Source organism: Neolamprologus brichardi, chromosome 23, assembly GCF_056152115.1.
Source record: "Neolamprologus brichardi isolate AB-2024 chromosome 23, ASM5615211v1, whole genome shotgun sequence".
Taxonomy (NCBI): Eukaryota; Metazoa; Chordata; class Actinopteri; order Cichliformes; family Cichlidae; genus Neolamprologus; species Neolamprologus brichardi.
Genome location: NC_142125.1, coordinates 36,219,826 through 36,241,196, shown reverse-complemented (window position 1 = coordinate 36,241,196; position 21,371 = coordinate 36,219,826). Strand labels below are relative to the sequence as shown.

At 39.1% G+C, this 21,371-nt stretch overlaps 1 protein-coding gene across 3 annotated transcripts in view; it reads left to right on the top strand.

The window, feature by feature from the left end:
• LOC102791891 (rho GTPase-activating protein 6-like) overlaps nt 1–21,371 on the top strand; it is a 109,966-nt gene that overhangs the window by 41,897 nt on the left and 46,698 nt on the right. The window contains exon 1 of one of the 3 annotated variants that reach the window (XM_087836000.1): nt 17,014–17,409. The exons of the other annotated variants lie outside the window; for them this stretch is intronic. Within the exon in view, the coding sequence (XP_087692126.1) occupies nt 17,368–17,409 (42 nt within the window). The 5' untranslated portion in view covers nt 17,014–17,367. Of the gene's footprint in view, nt 1–17,013; nt 17,410–21,371 lie in introns of those variants that run through there. 3 annotated transcript variants of the gene reach the window in all.

Below are 21,371 nucleotides of genomic sequence, written 5' to 3'. Positions count from 1 at the left end.
TCAAAACTTTTATCCCTTAAGTAAGTACCTTTTTTATCCTTGAATGACACATGGATTAGTGTCAGGTGGCGTAACAGACAAAAGAACATTCCTCTGAAAATTGTCAGGTATAAGGACTGGACTGAAAGTGAGTATAAAAGCTGCCAAAGTCCAAAGAAAAACTTTGAAAGACCTTCATAAAACCTAAGGACTGTTGCTCAAGACCACACAATTACAAGAATGTTTAGATCTTTGGAATGACAGGGGATTTGAGGAGACTCAAGAAGACTTGAGAATAGTTTAAAGCATCAGGACAAGTTTGTTTGTGTGAATTCATATAAAACGAGTTCAAACGCTGTCCAAACATCCAGTGTTTCAGCTCTAACAGATCTCAGATATCCGTGATGGCAGAGTCATACACACAAAAGCTGGTGCACAAATACACACAAGGGCCCATCCGATGTGTTTGGATAAATGTGCAGAGAGTGAAGCTATCCTTCAGCTGGAAGAGGCTTGAACAAACACACTTGCGTCACATCAGTCAGTGAACATTTTATTCTACTATTCAAGCTATTCCAAACCCTCCTCTCGAGCGTCTCTGGAGATTCGCTCGCCGGAGAAAATCTCCTTAACGGCTGTTAGTCAAGAGCCGGTCCGAACCTCCCACGTCAGACAGAACTGTGTCAGCGACAAGCGGCAAGAAGACGAAGTAAGGTTTCACTATGGTGGCTTTCTTGACGTATTATAGCACACGTGGGGCTGCTGTTTTCTTCACGTACTGTCAGCTTCTATAAAAGAAGAGTGTTTGAATTTGTGGGAAAGTCTTTCGAGCACCCAAAAAAGAGAAGATATGTGATATCGTAGTGTTCATCGCTCACATGTGTGGTTAAGAACCACCGCCAACCCTGTGACTTTGTATCTCCAATCTCAGCCCATGTGAGCATGCTGATGTCATGTCACTCTCCCAGCGTCCCATAATGACCCAGACGCTTCTACTGTGGCGCTATGGCAACAAGTGCAGGCTATTTCTGACTTTCCTGCAGCCACCAAATACATCACACAGCACAAATTTACAGAAATGTATTCAAATACAATTACCTTGTGGAGAATCACAGCACATTATTGGGTATAAACTGCACTATTAGACAACATTAGCGCGTCCTATTATATGCTGACACATGCGTATAGACGATATCACAGAAACACACACGTCCCTGTCATTGTACTGTCCAGCGCAGCGGGCGAGCCGAGACACCATGGCAACTGTTGTGGCAAAAAACATTAAGGAGGCGTGGGAGGTGGAGGACAGCGCGTCTGCTGGCGTCCGCGTGCGTGCATGTGTGCACGTGCGAATTAAGGTGGAGGAGCTGAAAGACAAAGTATCTGTTTGTGAGATAGCAGCCTTTATTATACAGAGAAGGATTATACTCAGCTGCACTTGAACAGAGAGGTTGTGTTTTTGTCATGGATTTGAGCTCTGCGTCAACGCTGCCGGTTAACATAAAATTAGAAAAACTGAAACAATAAGAACTCCAATGGAAAACAACAGCGTAGAAAGTGCAGCGCACTGGCTAATCATTTGAGTCATACTTCTAAACAGATTGTGTAGGCAACTTATGTGGACATCTCACTCTGTTTCATTATGTTTTCCATTCTTCCCTGCAAACCTCAACTACATAATGCACATCAGATTTGATCAGTAATAATGTTTATTTTTTATAAGTAAAAATATCCATCATATCCTATGACCTACTTTGCTTCTCTTTCCTGTGCTGCCAGCAATGGGAGGTTAATATTGAAATGACTCACTGCAGTAAGAGTAACTCTACTGTATATCTTTATTAAGGAACAGTGGTTTAGGGTAAATGAAATAAAATCAAGTCAGTTAAACATCAGGGACACTGATCTGGCAGTTAAGTAGCAGAGGAGGTTGTTAATCAGTTTCAGCTGCTTTGGTGTTAATGAAATTAACAACAATTCCACTAGAGAGGCAACACTGACACAACTCCAAAACAGGAATGGTTTTACAGGTAAAGGCCCTCCTCATCTTTTCTGACTGTTTTTTCACTCGTTTTGCATTCGGCTGGGGTCAGTGTCACCTGTGGCAGCAGACGTTGTCAGACATGCAAACGAGCACAATTTTGTGTTGCTGCAATGAAATTTTAGCAAAATGGACTAGCGTACCACATCGTTTTTTCACTTTGATTTTCATGGTGTCTTTGAATTCACCCTCTGTAGGTTGATAATCATTTCCATCAGTGTGAAATCTTTTCCCAGTACATATTGGTGCAGATATCCAGCATGATTTCTTCCCATTCACATTTGATTTGTTCAGTGTTGGGAAGGTTACTTTTAAAGTGTATTCCACTACAGATTACAGAATACATGCCCCAAAATGTATTTTGTAACGTATTCCGTTACGTTACTCAATGAGAGTAACGTATTCTGAATACTTTGGATTACTTAATATATTATCATGCTTTTTTACAACTAATGAATGTCCTATTGCTGTGTGATTTATTACTATTGCTGAAGGCTACTCGACATACCAATAGCAACTAGATTTTTGAATCTTAATATAAAATGAGTAACAGTAGGGTGGACATTAGGTAAGGCTGCGCTTTTTGCAGTGATCTCGTATAGAAAACTATTCCACGCGTATATAAAACAGGTCCGCGGCTCCGAACCGTAGTAAAGGGACCTCTGGCTAATACTTCGGGTTCTGTGTCGGGCTCGTAGCTGAAAACTAGCTTTACTTTGTTGTCTGTGTCAACTTTGCTAGCGAGAGACAGAGAGAAGCGTTGAAAGGCTGCTCCAACAGAACTTATTGTTTTGGAGGAAAACATGAACACAGTGTACAGTCGAGTCTTAATAGCTTACTTACAACTGGGTTTATCAGGCACTCTTTTTGGCTGCAGTGGTTATTATTATATTTAATGCTTCCAGCTCCCGTTTCTGCTCGGTGACAACTCATACTTTTTGACTCTCCTTTTTCTCCCTCCCTGGCGCTGAGATGCGAGATTGAGACACAGGCATTTGAGCCTCTTAATGCGAGTTTTGTTTGGGTTGGCGTGGAATTACCAAAAATAGAGTGAGCATAGCCTAACATATGAAACAGGAAAAGACCGCCTTGTAATCAATCCCTTTATTTCAACAAAGTAACTGTATTCTAAATACCACCTTTTTAAACAGTAACCGTAACGGAGTACAGTTACTCATATTTTGTATTTTAAATACGTAATGACGGTACATGTATTCCGTTACTCCCCAACACTGGATTTGTTTTCAAAGTGTTCATTTAATTTTTTTGACAGTGTACATATGTAGTATGCCTCTGTTTTTTACTCCTTGCACAGGGACTATGGATGCAAATTAGGAATCTGTCCTCAAATCTTACAAGGTCGACTGAAATCCTGATTGAGTTCCATGAACCCGCGTAACACTGAAAGGTGAACTGAATGGAAGAGTGTTTTCATCTAAAGAATGTGACAGAGCAGAGCCAAAAACAACATTAAATTATGTTGACATGGCCACTGCTGGTTCAGACAATGCAGATGCTGGTAGTACTAAGACAAGATGAGATTCTGACAGAAATGAAATCCACAAGCCTTCCATAATCTGTAAGGAAAGAAAGAAATTTCACCATCACTTAGCAGCACTCTTGGTCATTTATTTTGAAGTATTATTGAAATTTAATTTCAGTGATCACCAGGACATGAAAATTGTTTTTATAGGTTGACCAGCCATTATCAGAGTCTTGCTTTAATTGACTGCTACCTTTGCTTTTCAAAGTACAATTTGAAAAACGTTTTAATTTCTACCACAATTTTTTCTCGTAATATTCAGTTCAGGATTCTTTGAATGCCTCTTGTAATGTCTCCAGAAGAAACCGTTATGTTTCACTCAGAACGTCAGCCCTGCGGCGATAAATTTGAAACCTCACATTGTGTTGCAGCATCTGAAATTCTCTGTACTTAATCTGTGAGTGATTCATGATTCACGATGAACAACAAATCATTACAAAAGCTCATTACGCTGAGTAAACCACCACAAACGTTCCTGTGGGGCTGTTTTACATTTGTTAACTGATCTGGGTTTTTTTAATAGTTGCACTGCTTTATGACACATTTTGAGTGTGGTGGTAAAGTACTAAGAACACATGCAGGTTTTTGTTTTTCTTTACTTCTGCCTGCAGCAGATATATATATATATATATATATATATATATATATATATATGTGTGTGTGTGTGTGTGTGTGTGTGTGTGTGTGTGTACTCAAAACCATCCACTTTTTGTTTAAGTGTCTGAAAATTAAATGCACACTGACTATCTATTTTTAAATACACTCCTATGATTTATGATTAATATTATTATCTTCAGTACCAAGGCCCTAATCAAATTATTTGTGTCTGGACACAATATTTATGGTATTTTCCCAACATCAATTTCCCACCATTATTTGTGCCTATTAACACTATTTTTCATCTGTTCCCTTTCATATGTACTGATTAGTGTCCATGTGCATGACTTTTAAAGGATGAACAAAGCATTGTTTTGATGTTTGAGTAGGTGGTGGTGGAGCAAATCATTTCGCTGCTCATACACATCCTAGATTTTCACACTTCGTTTAAGCTATTTTTTATTATTTACTAATGAAAAACATGTTTCTTGGTTCGGTACCACCTCGTCCACCTAACTACCTGGTTAGGCAAGGTTATAAAAGCTACCTTGTTGGGGGCAGGGGGGGGGGCATGACTTGATTAGGGTCTTCTACTTTTGGTTGCTCCCTTTAGCCTATCATTCTGTCACAAATCATGCCTGATTCCTCTTCTCTCCCATGCATACCTCAACTTCTCCAGTCTTTCTTCAAACTGCTCCCTACTTTCACTGCAGATCATCAGTCAGCCAGTACACCTCGAACAAGGTTGATTAGGATGAGACATTAAAACTGAAGTGTTAGTTTTACAAAAATACATTTTGTAGCTCTTTTCTTGGTTGCCATGCTGAAATATACCCACTTTATCTGGACAAAATAGTTACTGCTTACAAGAAACAGACTAATAAAAATGTGACCACAAACAAATATATTATATATTGCTTTTTTTGTGACTGCTTCATGATTTGCTATGAAACTGGGCTGTCCCTGACACTGTTTTATATCTACTGGACTTCTGTCATAGTTCTAGCTTGATCATTTTTCTAAGGTGATTTCAGCTATTTTCGGCATTGATCCCTGATGAATGAATTTGAGGATTCAAAGATAACAAAAAATAATGTATGTATGCCTTTAAAGCACCTGACTCTCATATAGACAACCTAACCAGTATTACTTATAGATGCACAGAGATCAAGCTGTCAACCAAGTGACACAAACACGCTGACAGAGCAGCAGGCAGAAAGCTGGACAGATGGATGGAAGGTTGGAAGGTCACATCGAGAGAGAGACAGACACAGATAAACATGTACAGAGATGAGCTGACAGACTGAGACAGAGAACATACTTCACCAAGAAGAAAAACTGATTTCTTTTTTCAGTGTGGTGACGCCACTGAAAGCTGGGCAATAACAACACCCATGCTTAGAGGAATGCATATGACTTGAACAGCACATGCACACATTCAATCAGTGCGTGCGCACTCTGATATGTAAGCGTGCTTTGATATCAAGATGTAAAAAGGTTTTGCAGGAGTTTTCTTTGCTTAAAGCCAAACTTAAAGTGTATAATAATCACAAATGAACATATGTTTGCTTCTCCTACTTTAATCTTTTGTGAATGGCACTGTTAGAGGTCAAGCGCTGCCCTTAAATCAAAATTTCTGAGGCTGATACGCATGTAGTAACCCACTCAGGCCATTTACTTGCTGACAGAATCAACAATGGCTGGTTTGCAAAAGAGAACATTTTAACTGGAGCGAGACCAAAAACACACTGGCCATCTGTAATTGTTTGGATATTTTTAATCTGTTTTCTAATAAAGAAGATTAACATGTAGATGTCGACACATGTGCAATCCCCGGCATGTTTGGATGATTATTCATGTGGTGTGCATCAAACCAACAACTGGAAATGTCCCACTAAAAAACAACAACAACCCAAAAGCATCTGTTTCAAGGAGGGAATGCTGACATGTGATAGTGAGAGCCTGTGTTTGGAGAGCTTGGTGTAATAAGAGGAACTATGAGTCAAACAACATTAAGAAAGAATACAGAGGCTTGGAATGTGTGCAGAAGCTAAATCTGAACCCACCACTTAATTTAAATCAATCAGTCATCGGTAGCTACCAAAACAAATGATGTGAGATTACTCAGACCTAATTTATGTACACAGTAGATTGCTTGTCTTATGTTCCACCCAGATGATATTGTTTCTTTGACAGTCTAATAATAATTTACAAAGAAGTTTTCATCATATTATGGTGGGTTTTTTTTTTCAATTTGAAGAGTATTTAATGGGCAAAAAAATCTGTAAGTGAAATCACTATCTAACCTTTATATTGTCCTTATATTACACTAAGTATAGCACACTTTTAATTCAATTCAGTTTTATTTATATAGCACCAACTCACAACAACAGTTGCCTGAAGGTGCTTTATGATGTAAAGACCCTACAATAATACAAAGGAAACACAGAAAACCCCAACCATCATATGACGCCTTTTGAGCAAGCACTTTGGCGACAGTGGGAAGGAAAAACTCTCCTTTAACAGGAAGAAACCTACAGTAGAACCAGGCTCAGGGATATTAACACCAAAATAGTTCAGGTATGTGCCTTTGAAGAAACAGTGGCAGTTGTATCCCTCTGCCTTACATCTCTGTTTTGCTGCCTGCCAGTCAAGCTAGTCCAAAGTAGACGACCATACACCTCAATTAAGGCCCTTCAAATGTCCACATGCCTTTCAATCTTCAAATGCGCTTGTTCTGCCAGAGGTTTCTTCATGTTAAAGGAGAGTTTTTCCTCCCCCACTGTTGCCAAGTACTTGCAGATATGAAGCAAATGAGGTAGTGTTATATCTCTGAGGCTGTTGGGTTTACTATTGTGAACCGGAACTATATAAGAAATAACTGAATTAAATAAGTGAACTGAATTTAAAGGATCACCACTATTCCACTCAGTCCAGTCTAATGGCAAATTGTTAAAAACGTGGCAAAGTTGTCTCTTCAGCCCTTCGTCCTTTTAACCTCTCAGCGCTGAAATGCTAATGGGGTATTGTTGGGACACCGCTGGACACCCAACTTTGTGAATATGACAGCTCGAGAACAAGCCAATGGAGGAAATCATGTCGCAGGTCATTTCAATAGATACACCATAAGTTCATCGATGACTTTGACTATCAGTCAAGTTTTCCAGAAATCTTGCGCAATAACTGTGACCTAGGATTTTAAAATTGACACTGTGGCAGACCACCAGGTGGCTCCACTCACACCCAGGGTTAGGGGAAGTGAGGGGGTGAAGGTTTTGGCGTTTTCTATGTTCAGTTGTGTAAAGCAGTGATTAAAGTTGGAGGGGAAAATTGAGATCTCTCGTCTCATCCTTACATACCTCCACAACACCATAAATTAATCTACTAGAAGGCTAAGGGATAGTGCAAGTAGCATAATACTAATGCTGACTAGAAAATGAGCATTCAAACAGGATGTTTGTGTTGCATTTAAAACCAAATCCTGATCTTTTCTTGAAACTTACCAAGTAGTTTGGTGCTGAAACATAATGAATCAGCGCAAACGAAAGTAAATTGCAAAAATAATATGAAAGCATAAAACTAGTGAAGCTCAAACTGTGGTTTCATGTGAATATCCTGCTGTCAAAAAAAACTTTGTCTTATGTCTTTTTTCCTATTGACACCATTTTCAGGTCACTACAACTTGTCCAAGTTTGGAGATTTCCATTGCTAGGACCCCACAGGTGAAAGTCTGTCTCCATAAAATCTGTTTAACTTTAGGTTAAACCATTAAACAAATCTATTTATGTGTTTACATTTTCTTGTTTAAGTTTGTTTTAATTTTTTAATGTGTTCCAGCTGTTTTCTTGTGCTTATGCAGACAAACAAGCGTCAATGAACACAAACCAGTGGATTAAATTTTGTGATGATTGCACAAGCAGCTCTGGCACTGTGTTGTTTGATATATTCCTCATGAGGTAACTTCATCTCTCAACCAACGTTTTAAATAAATCCACATAACGTTCTCTTAAAAAGGCAGCCTGGATTCATTCTTGCAATTGCCATAAACCCCCCCCAGGAATTACATCTTCCGCACTGGCTAAAAATATTCTGGGAGTGTGTATTATCTAATTTTGAATGTATCCTGTCAGGACAAACATTTCCACGGAACAACACTCCTGTCCTCCCAGTAGCTTTGAGCATGCTCTGATGGAGGTGGTATGGAGATGAAAGCTAAAGCAATGCACAGCTAGTACTCAGAATACTTTACATCCCTCCTTTCTCCCCCTCATTGGCCCTCAGGACAGAGTATGGTGATTTAGGACAAGTGGGTTGGTCTGTTGATAGAGGCCTCTAGATTGAATCCAGACCCATGCCGTCGTCACTTTGTGTGTGCAAGTGTGTGTGTGTGTGGTTTTGGTCTATGTTGAGTGATCAGTTCCCCTTAAAAACAACTTTTTGGTGTGTTTTTTTCACTGCTGGATGAAGATCGTCTCTAGAGTTTAAATGTGGTCTGAAAACCCTTGACAAGATATAATTTGTAAGTTGTGTTTGTTTGTAAGTGATTTCTCTATTTACCTCCTGAGTGAAGGGATCCACGGTGCTGTCTTTTTCTCTTTCTGTCTCACATACACACACATTCCCCAGTTCTGAGGTCATCCCCTGGAGCCTCTTTGTGCAACTCCTGCTGTAAATTCGTTTATGTGTGCCCAGGTTTTTACCCCCACCCGCTCCCCTTTCTCTCTCACACCTTCATCCTTGCAGCTGAAACTAAAGGTGAAAGATCAGCATCTGAAAGAAAGAGAGACAAAACCTTAAGAACAACATGTAATTAACAATCAAAGTGGTGATTGTGGACTGAGTTTTTCACGTTTTTTTTTCTTGTGCTGTTGTATTCGATAACTTTTTTCATTTTCTGTATATATTTTAGCTAGATTTGTAAGTATGCAGTATTATTTTGATGATTTCTTTTCCTAAAGTCATGTTTGTATTTTATTTTCAGCTAAATGTTTTTCTCAAACTTTCTTTTGTACTCACTCTAACAGTCGTGGAAAATGGCTGCCGGTCCCTTAGCCTGGTTTTGCTGGAGGTTTCTTCCTGTTAAAGGGGAGTTTTTCCTTTCCACTGTCGCCAAAGTGCTTTCTCAAGGGGAATCATTTGATTGTTGGGGTTTTCTTTTGTCTTTTTGTATCATTGCAGGGTCTTTACCCTACAGTGTAAAGCCCCTTGAGGAAACTGTTGTTGTGATTTGATGTTATATAAATAAAAGTGAACTTAATTGAGCTTTTAGTAAAGTAAATCACCTTAAATGACACAGCTGGTGTTGCATGATGTGTAACTGACACACATATTTGCAAACTAATAACATAATGCATGTAAAAACTGAAAAGAGAAGAAAACTAAAGATAAATTTAAGAAATATGGAAATAAATAGAGTTTGTTAACATATATACATACATACATATATATATATATATATATATATATATATATATATATATATATATATATATATATACCTATACCTATATATATATATATATGTATATACAACCTGAGATGAACAACAGCACAAAATATATCCAAGTGTCTTCCTCTATTTAACAAAAATTAAGCCAAAATGCAGACGTAGGGTGGGAAGAAGTAAATATGATGATTCAATAGCTAACTTGAAGTAATCTTTATCTGTATGACTTCATTAGTCTCTCACATCACTGTGGTTGAGTTTTGGTCCACTCTTCTTTACAGTGTTCCTTCAGTTGAGATTGTTGGCATTTGTTTATGCCAGGGATGGGGAACTCCAGGCCTCAAAGGTCGCTGTCCTGCAGGTTTTCGATATCACCCTGGGTCAACACACCTGAATCAAATGATTAGTTCCCTAACAGGCTTCTGGAGAGCTTCAAGACATGTTGAGGAGGTAATTTAACCATTTAAATCAGCTGTGATGGATCAAGGACACATCTAAAACCTGCAGGACACCGGCGCTGGCCTGGAGTTGGAAATCCCTGGTTTATGTGTAGCTCTCTTAAGGCCCAATCCAGCACCTTCATTCATTGGCCTGTTGCATGACCCAATATCAGCCAAGTTATAGCTGTTGGGCAGAAGGCCTCACATTTTGACTCTAGAATACTTTGGTATGCAGAGGAGGTCATGGAAGACTCAGTGATTGCAAGTTGCTCAAGTCCTGTGGCTACAAAACAAGCCCAAATCATCATACTTCCACCACCGTGCTTGACAGTTGTGTCTGGTATTTGCCAGTTGTGAATTTAATAATAAGTGCCAAACATTAACTTTGGTCTAGTACATTACGACATTATCATGAACTTCCACACCTAACATGCTAACTGAGGCCTGAGAAGTCTGAGATATCTGAGCTGTTGGGGTTTTTAAAATTTTGCATTACACAGTCTGACCTTTGGCTGAATTTGGCGGGATGTCCACTCTTGGGAAGATTGTGACATCATGTTAACACACACCTGATCTGTTAAAAAACCATGTTTTTCATTATTATTTTGGCTTGATTCATTTAAATTATTAGACTTCACAGAGGCATATTTATTCGTGACTAAATTTTAATCAGTTGATATTGTATTTATAGCTGAATTCTAAAGTCCATTCAGTTTATGCAGATCAATCAAAGAATGCAGGCTGAAGGTTCTTCCTCATTTGCTTCAGTTTATATACATAACGTGCATGAAATATCCTCTACTTTTAAATCCGTTTTTACCCAGCAACCACAGAATGAGGCGATGCAAATGCCTCTATCGTGTGACATCTATTTTGTGAGTGTTTATTAAACAGATTGAGGCCTCACAGGATTTTCTCTCTCTTATACTGGATCATCTTAAAGCACTTTAACAGAATACTTTCCACTTAATGGAGTGATTTCACAACTCAGGCATTCAGGCTTTTGGAGGGAGGGCTCCGCTCCTCCTGAAATAAACAATGTAAACATGAACTTTTGCAGTTTGCAAAGCCATAAACCATATAGAACTGGAATTATAGTCCGGCCTCATGTTCTCTCTGTAAAATATTCAATTGCATATTGCATTCAATGTTTTTTGGGTTGTTTTTTTTTTTTTTTTTTTTTACTGTTTTGGTGTTTAATTTGCCTGAGAATAGGCATACAGAATCACAACATGAGTATAAATCACTGAAAATAATCCTCGCCGTCTGTTCTCTCACCCCAAAATTTCAAGCCGTTTCTTCTCGAGATCGACTTTTAATCGCTGAGACATTACACATCAACAAAAATACACCGAGCCAAATTCAACAGTGGAAAATCCGGAGCGTGCTTTGAAAGTGATATATGATCACAGGCAGCCTCATTTTCAGCATCCTTTTAACAGTTTAATGATGATACGAGGAGCAATGGTCGGCTCAGGGGGGACGTGTAGAGTTAGGCTTTGCTCTGCAGTGTCCTTCGTGAACAATTTAATCTTGTTCTAACATGCAGCAGTAAACTGAGCCCCACCGACTCACACTGTGCATACATACATTGATGTCCGTCTATTTCTGCTATCCTCGCTTTTCTTCTTCCCCTCTGCACTGCCTCTCCTTTAGCATCTATCACAGGCTCAGTGCATTTTTGTGTGTGAGCCACAGGACCACTGAAATAACATTTTACGAGTTAATAGGCTCCTCCTTCAGGGCCATTAAACACAACTGTGGTGCTAAAGACTGAACTTCCCTTCGTTAAAATGTGTTAGATCATATATTTCACCTGTAAATCTTTGCCCTTCCTTTAATTGTGTACATTATTATCAATAATCTAGTCAGATATTTTATAAATATTCAATTTTATTTTCTTCCTGCGTGGGTTTTCTGACACATTCTGGATGAAGACATTAAACACACACCCACACATATACACCAGGGCCTTCTTGCAAATCAAAGGCCTTTCTGTTTGGAGTTCTTCCCACACTATTGGCCTAAGTAATCATTCTAAATGATTCTAAATTCACAAAAGGTGTGAATGTGTGCGTAAATTGTTGTGTCTTTGTGTATGTGTGACAGACTGGTAACCTGTTCAGGGTGTACCCCACCTCTTGCTCTGTGAAGCAACCCTGAAATGGATAAGCAAAAGAAAATGGACAAATAAAATAAAAGAGACATAAGGTAACAATGTTACTAATTCTTAGTAGTAATGCTAAATGTGTGTACATATATATATATATATATATATATATATATATGAACTAGCAATCTAGCTAGTTTAGGTTAGGTGTACTTAAGTTAGATAAAGATTAAACTAAGAAAAAAGGGGATATGATGATTTATGACCATGAAAATACGTGGGCAGTGTTTGACCATAGACTGTATCTAAACAATGGAAACACGGCCATAGCAACTGCTACATTTTTAAGCTGTAACATGATTTATTCATTTATTTATTCATTTATTTGAGCAAGAAATTGCAGTATTTTCATCGAGAAGGTGGAGTGTTGATTTAGCAACTATTGCTATCTATCTTTGTTAGCAAGCCGCTTCAATAGCTGCTATATGTCAAGCTAAATAGTGCTAACTACTAGCAGATTCTCTCAACTACACCTGATAACGCCACATAGATTTTTGCATCAGATGCCGTTCGTGACAAAACCACAACCTTTCATGCGTTGGCAAATCTTAAAACCGCTAAGCTATGAAGACACTAAATAACAGACTAATGAAATACTAACACCAAGAACAATAATAGGCCATATTATTTGTCCCACAGTTGCATGAAATGCTATGGCCGAAAAGTCCAGTTTGCTGACCACACAAAGTATCTGCACTGTCAAACTGGCCATTTAAAAAACAAAAACAAAAAATCTCCCCTGTAACGTTATTATAGAAGAAGAAATAAGCTCCTGATTGACTCACTTTTGCAGCTGCCCTCAAGTAGCCGTTAAAGGAACTGCGGTGCTAATGTTATGGGACTTCTTTGGTTTATAGCAACTTTTGAAATATTTGTATTACAGATTTATCAGTGAGGGAGAGCATTCAGTGTTAATTTTAGCAACCTTAACGGGGCAGTCAGAGCTTTCTTTTGCAAAACAAAACACCTTTTTTTTTTAAACACTGAGTCACTTGTTTAGTTATTTTTGGTAAGCAATTCTCCTGCCAGGATTACTTACAGCTGCAGTTTAGATGACTAAAACCTGACCAAACGTTTGAATTAGAGCATTTGCCTATCAAAAAGTAATTCACTTATAGCTCCTTTTGTGTTCTTGGTGCTCGTCAACATTCCAAACACAAGAGATTTTACAGATAAAAATGTGCATCTACCTGCGTTATGCATGCCAGGATAGGCTTCAGCGACTCTGCGACTCTGACTCAGGACACGTCACAAAAAAAGACACACCGCACAAATCATAAGGTGAAATTTCAGCAGCTACACGCACAAATAAAGTTCATTAAAAAAGCGCAAATATGTGAATGAAATACCACACTGTTGATTTCATTTAATCCAAAGATGATTAACTTGTCGTAAATAATAAACACATCTCATTCAAAACCTTGCGGAGAAGATCTGATAAGCAGGAGTCTATTGTCTGCAAGAGCATGTGTTTTTTTAGCTGGTAACTTTATATCAGTGCAGTGTCTTGATGATTCTTGTGTGAGAAGTATATTGTACACCACAACACCTGATTTAAGGCTGAGTCAGTCTTCGGGAGTTAAGGAATCTGTTATCTGCTGATTTTAAAGTGAGTGCTCCTATGAACTCCTCGGCATTCTTTAAAAGGTACTATCTGATAAGAGAGGAATCCAGTTTCTCATTTTTCCTACCAACCCGTTCACACGTTCTGTATATAAGATTAGAAAACAGATATTTCTCAATAACACCCACAGAGCAGTGCAAATATGTTTTATTAACTCTTGCTAAGGGTTTGTTTATGAGCGCTTTGATAAAACCACACTGTGCTCTTTTTGTTTGGCTTTACTTTGATATCTATTACTAGCCTTGATAGACTGTATATAAAAGATGGAGTTAGCTGTTGGGTTTCAAAAGCAAAGCCAGTGCAGAAGTGCTTTTATTGTGCATTCTTTACATGGCCAGCAGAGAGGGAGGGAGTCTTAGACGTCTGTGGCTTCTAAGACTGTGACATTATTACCTTTCCAAACATGTTAACTTTTTTCATTGATAGTTTCAAGGACTTTTTAAATTTTGCGTTACTTTGTTTTTCTTTTTAGTTTTCAGTTACATTGTCAAAATACTATAAAAATACAGAAACTCTATACACTAATTTACAAGGTTTTAAGACAATTTAATGCTGTAAGTGCTGATGCCACTGAGGGAAAAATGAATATAAATAGCACACTATTGGATGTAGCTATGGTAGATTACAATACTTTTTCATTAGTGAGTGCAAAGACTCATGGGAATATGAATGTTTATTACAAATCACTGATTTAAACCTTTTGATGGTTTAATATTTTTCTCATTTGGACTCTGATTAAGGATGTATGAGGGACTTTCCAGTGCATGTGTGACGAGAACAGTGTTAACATTCAGCCAGCATCATTTCTAGTGGCTAGATTCCATTTTTTAATGGTTTAATCTGAAATTGCATCAGAGCTGATAGACTGCTGTGGTTTAAAAAAACACACCAGCCTAAATTCACAGTGAATGGATGACAGCCATGTACAGTAAATTGGACTTAGATATGGTAAAGGCAGCCATAAAGTTGTTTTTGGACTATTTTGAAGCTGCAATGCTAATGTTTTGGATGCTGTCATTTTGGTTTTTGGAAGCTAGCAGTTACCTTATACTGATGAACGGTTGGAGTGCCAAGTTATCAGCTAACGCTGTCTAGCAGGGTTAGTGATCTGCACTCAAAATACTTATGGGTTCAATTTTAGTATAATAAAATCCTAGAATTTCATTTACCAAAACTGAAGCACAGTCTTCTGGGATGATCTTTAGCACAAATAAAGCCATCATATTAGTTATAATGATCAGCTAAAAATACTCCAAATGCACAAACAGTGCACACACAAAGTGCAGAAATCCAGTTTAATATCAAAATACGTTTTGTGCTTTTTGCTGCTGTAAAGTTGGAAGTTTTGACGTGGGAGTCTTTGGGGACTGACTCCTTTTTGGAACCAGCCCCAAGTGGCCATTAGAGGAACAGCAATTGTTGCCACTCGAGCGTAATAATGTAACTCTTCCACATCTGAGGTTGACCCTTGGTGAGGATATGCTGTTACATTTTACAGTAGTAAACTATTTGTGGATATTGCTGCAGAAATACTACAACTGAAGCAGGGCAATCAAACAGCTGCCACTATTATACTGCAAATCGTGTTTTCCGAACAAAACAGTACTCTTGACATAACTTTCCTGTAATTTAACAGTGGGAATTTTCCCCTAAACACATCTGGCTTCCAAAAACTAAGTCTGGCAATGGACAAAATGCTCACACCAGTGCTTCACAACAGGACTTTACAAACAATGGATGACATCATGGTGGCTACATCTATCGTTTATGCAGAGTCTGAGGCAGTATTCCTGTAACATCATTTTACAAGTGAGCTGACAGGAAGCAACGGGTTACACACTGACGCATGTAAACAGGAGGATTCAAAGAGGCCCGACAAATGTTAATAAAGTAGACTGAGTTGGTTAAACATGTCTACCAAGTGAATTGATGGAACAATAACAGCAGATACTACAGGATGCAAGTGGAGTGGTTTTGACACAGATTGCTCAACGCTGGTTCCACATTAAGTGTTTCACAAACTTATTTGAAATGCACCAGCGGGGAGGGTGGGGAGGGGGTTTGGTGGCAGGGCGTAGGGGCACTTGCCTTTCATGGTCTCTCTTGAAAGCATATTTGCAAAGGGGAAAGCTCATAAACAAAAATTACTACCAAGTGTTACAATGGAAGCACTCGATCACAGTTTCAGTTCTGCGGTCCATCTATTACACTCTCGCCTCTGTGATTTATTTATTTTAGTAATTAGGCTTACAGCGAGCTATTTGTCAATGCTGGAAGAAATTTTGCATCTTTGACACTTTCCCTAAAGGAGTTTGTTTTTAGCTTGAACAACAAGTTGTTTGGTTTTGTTTGTTTTAATTTTCCAGTGAGGATGGCAGAAATGAATCTACTGTCTGGAGATTTAAAAAAAAATTATTATTATTTGTTATGATTCAACTTTTATCAAAAAACAGTGAAGTTTTGCTGGGGAGCATTCTGCCAGCCTGATTGCAACACCACATATAGCTCCATATTATGAGCTATCCACAAAGAAAACCCTCCCAGTATGGGGTTTCTTCAGTCAAATCTTATAAACTGTGGAGCTCCATTTGTGGGTCACTGACATGAAAACATTTGTTCTACCCTGCTGTTGATAATCAAAAGCTTTTGCACTGCTGGTCCTCCTTCTTCAGAGCCCCGCCCATCCTTCGCTTTTCTCTCTCCGGCTTTAAGCATCGAGTACCCAGAAAAACGCTGAATAGACCGGAAAGAGGCGACTTTGTGATCAAAATAAAAGCACATATATGGTTCTCATGAGTTGAAAGTCAATGTACTGGTATAGTATAAGCTTGCCTGTGTAATTATAGTGTTTTTTTTCCTTTGATTTGGAGTTATGATTTATTTATATAGCACATAACATTATGGGCAAACTCAATGTGCTTAACACAAAAGATAAAAACATAAAAAAGCTGTGTAGGTTTACTTTGCTTTAAGATAGGGGTTAACATAGAGACACGTTTCTCCAGTCAACAAATAAACTGCAGTTTGTTTAGTTTGTTTCTGGTAATACAGTATCCGTCTTCTAGTCGTGCCGCAAGGCCAGGGTTAAGTCTTAGTTTGAAAACCTACGCCGGAAGTATCAGTCAGTAGCGTTGCCAGCTTGACATGGGTCTCTGCTCGCTGTCTCACTTCTCTTCGCTCTGGTTCAGCATCTGTCTTCACAACAGTTCGCGGGGCGCGCAGTATGGATCCGTTACGCGTTACGCGCTATGGTGTCCCTTCTGGCACAGAGCGTTTCCTGACACGCGCTTTTCACTGCTGTGGAAACTCTTAAAAGGGGTTCTGTTGTGACTCGCAGTCTCCAAACTTCCAACATCTTTCGCTGTCTTTTAATGTGAGAAGAAGCAGAGCGCACAAGTGACCTGCGGACACATTTCCTGCGGTCCGTCCTGACGCGCACAGACACTTTTCTTTTTTGGAGGGGGAGACTTGGGATATCATTTACTGCAGCTGCATTATTTACTATATGTGGATAATTATTCGGGACGATGGGAGACTCCGTGTTCTTCGACAGGCAGAATTCCTATCTTGTAAGTACCCCCCCTCAAGTTTATTAGCCGTGGATTAATGACAGCGACTGGAGCGTGCACTGAGACTCGAGGGCTTACATCTTGTAGTTTCTGCGCGCATGCCTGAGAAAGATGTTCATTTCCTGCACGATGCAGTTGTGTATCAATATGAAGCCTCTCTCTCTTTCCTCATATCTGAGATCATGCATTAAAAAAAAGAGTGCCACGGAGAATTACCGTTATTTTATCAGCAGCCACTCAAAGCCAAGTTAAAGCCCAATTCTGCACCAGCTTTTAGAGCTTTCACCTCATAAACGTCACTCGGTCGGTGTGAATCAGAAATCTGAACCTAAGCAGAGCAAAGGGGCCTCAACATGCCAAAGAAAAAAAAGAAAAAGAAAGAGAAAAAACTTCCTGTGATGGAACTTTTGAAGAGGCATGTGGTGCGCAGAGCGCGTACATATGCACACACGCACACAAGACCACACATGCTTCCTGGTTTTTGAAAAGCGAGTCAGAAAGACAGAAACCTGTTGCCAGCTCGCTGTGGAGAGCCACAGGTGTTGTGTTTGACATTCTACACCTCGAAGAGCCGTGGCCCAAATGAAGGCAAAACACACAGATATGGGTCAAGGCCGTGTGGAGCGGTGTGGGCTGCTGTGAGAACTGCACCTTCAAAAATGTTTCCATCAGCGTGTTTTTTTTGTTGTTGTTTTTTTGTTCCTCAGTTTGTGTTTGACGTGTGTTTGACAGATTTCTGAATTCTGAAAATCGCCAGAAGGTCTGGTGAAGCAGCCACTTGGGTTGCTTTGCAGAACAGGTTCATTTTAACTGGATCGGTTTTTGCTGTAGACACAGATTCCTCAGCCACCCTTTCTCCCGCCATCTGCTGCCCTGTCTCATCTCAAGTGGTGAGGAATCCTCCGCTGACTGCTCCAGCTGCTTGTTTATGAGCAGTGTTTCTGTGGCTAGAAACCCTCATAACGCTCAGAGCGCTGATTGGAAAACAATACAATTTTCTTTGGCTCGGCTGGCCATCGCGCTGTGGTCTGGATCGGTGCTTTGTAGCAGGCCCGTGTGGTGTGAATGCCATCACCACATGGCCCACAGTTACGTGCCTAAAATTCATCCAGCAGAGGCCAATGAGGCTTTGGTGCAGTCACCAGATCGTTACAGTGGCTGCCGTCTGTCTAGAGAAATGAAATCTGATGTAACTGGATTTGTGTTTGTTTATTGAAATTGTGGTCTGCATCTGTGAGCCCAATAATAAATGGCTGAAAATCAAACCGAAAGCCCTCAGAATGACTGCTCTGATTGGAGCAACACAAACAGCTTTTAATAAATGTAAAGCCACAATAAGGGGACAGCATCTTTAAAGTCATATTGATGGCTTAAGTTCTTGTTTGGATAAAAACAAAAAACAAAAAAACAATTGTAGTGCCCAAAAGAATGTGATCCACAGTACAAGCATCTAACATGAGTTTCCTACCACCCTTAGGGTCAGGGTGAAGAGCTCAGTAAGTGGCATTCCTATTGAAGTTGCATTCCGACTGAATGCCACCCTGTGGATGTTTTCCAGTTGAGTACAACTGGGAGGAGATCAAAGGCAGAGCAAGAGGAAGTGAAGAAATGTTTATGCTATAGATTTGATGTCTTTTTGATTTTTGCACAGCTCCTGAATTAAGAGTAGGAGGAAGTAGCTAGGTGAATACGAACCTGGGACACTCGGCCTGAACCAATAGAAAAAAAGGTGCAGAATGAAGTTGTGCCACATATAAAGAAAGAGAAAACACAGTCTTTAGTTTCTTTTTCATAAAAATCACTAATCATTCTGTTAGGTGCACACTTGATTATGCGGTCAAACATGTGGCTCGTGTTAAAAAATAGGACATCGACAAATGTCAGTATTAGCAGGTGCTGTTGATTTGCCCTCATTTAATAGTGCAGAGGTGCATGTGTGGAACTTCCACTGTCTTTGCAGATAGGCTACTGCTGGTGGGCATGAAGTCAAAATAACTGCTCTGTACAACACTGAATTATGGCTAATATCCGTCTCACCCTACTAGAGACGACAGATTTTTAAGGCTGATATCGATGCCGATATCTGGTGATTTAAAAATCATATATTTATCCCTCTTTTCTTCTCTTTCAGAAACTCAAAACATAATCAGATTTCTTAAACACTTATCATGTGTCGTTATTTAGCTACTGCTCGGGTCGGTGAATAAATACGGTGGCTTTCCAAACATATGTTGAGCACAGGGAAGCTCGTCACAACATAACACTCATAATATAGCAGAGTGTTTCTCCTGCGTCTTCTTTACTTAGACTCAAACAGTAAACTTAAGACAGGTATCACATTAAGCTAAAGTGGTATCAAGTAAGAAAAGTTAATAATGCTAGCTAGTAAGGTTATTAAAGGCAACTTAAAGATTGTGGCTTATGTTTAGAAATACAAATTTCTTCAGTGTTTAGACTCAGTACGGTAACCTTGCACATTACCATTTTCCAAAGGCAGTTACATTCCCATTGGTTGTCCCAAACCCAAAGATAATTCTTAAGCAGTTAAGTTTCGTGTCATTTTTTAAAAATAAATGGCGCACAATCATGTAAATCCTACATATTAACCTATGTTTTCTTGTTGGTTTTGACCGTTAGGGGCAATATGTAATCAGTAAGCCTCGACTCAGAAGAGTAGATGATAGTTTCTCATTAATTAAAAGCCACCACTGAAGGAAATGTTTGTCCGGTAAAGACTACAAATGCTAAGTGGCACTGGAATGTCAGACTTTCTTGTAAACATAGCTTCGTCTTTTGCCTCGACATTGTTGCAGTTCTTTTATTTTTATTTTTCACTTCAGCTTGTGCATGAGTATGTGGGTTCACTGAGGGTGTATGGACACATCTGGCATAGTTTCTCTAGATGTTCTACACTTAATAAAAGCAAAAATAAGCAAGTTTTGGAGTTGGGCACAAGAAGTTGAAGTGAAATTCATTCAGACAGGATCTATTGATTGTCAACATTTTAAGTCTTTCATTCGGAAACTTGGACATCGCTGTATTACAAAAAGCAGCCGGTAAAGGCATAAGAATTACATCCTGACAGTGCATCACAACCAAATACAAGTGAGTGTTCAGCCAGGATGTGCACTGTCGGCTCATAAATCATAAACGCTCGGCGTGAGAAAGCCTTGAAGATATGACAAAGAAGTAATTCCAGATGAAATTGGACTTGTATTAATGGGGGCATTATGCCTCTTCAAGCTGCTTCTTACATGCTGCTGATAAACAAATCTGTTATTTTTTTTGTTCATGTCAGACTAGATAGATGGGAGGAAATTGTTTTGTAGATGTAGATTACAGGTTTTACGTGGTATTATGAGGATTATAAGAATGATACACAGGCAACCCTTTTAGTCAACAAAGGCAAGATTCATCACCCGCAAAGACTCTAAAAATGTTAAGAGGAACAAATCACTCTTGATGTAATGGTTTATCAGCACTGAAAAAAGAAAAACACACAGTTGAGCTGCGTAAAAGCTTTCTATCTTTAAGACAGCACTGCGTCTAACTTTCCTTCCGGCCCTGCTAGTTGTCTTTTAGGTGTTACTACTAAACTGCTAGATCCCATCTAATAGCTTAACATTTGTTAGTCTGGATAACAGGATAAACATGAATGTATATTAAATATTGATGTTGTAATTGTTAAAAAAAATAACCAGGCTTTCTTAAGTTCTCATTCAGTGCTTGCTAAGCTATTTGTATTGTGTTACAATTACTTGACTTTTTATTTGTGAAGTTTTATACTTCACACCTGCAGAGGTCGCCAGTTTCGCTGTGGTTTGTAAAGGAAGGGGCTTCAAACCAATTTTCAGCCAGTAGGAAGAGAAACATAAACCCCACATGACGCTACTAATGAGCTAAGAGCACCATTTTTTTTGGTCAGGCATGCATTTTAAATTGTCGTCTTAACTGTTGAAGAT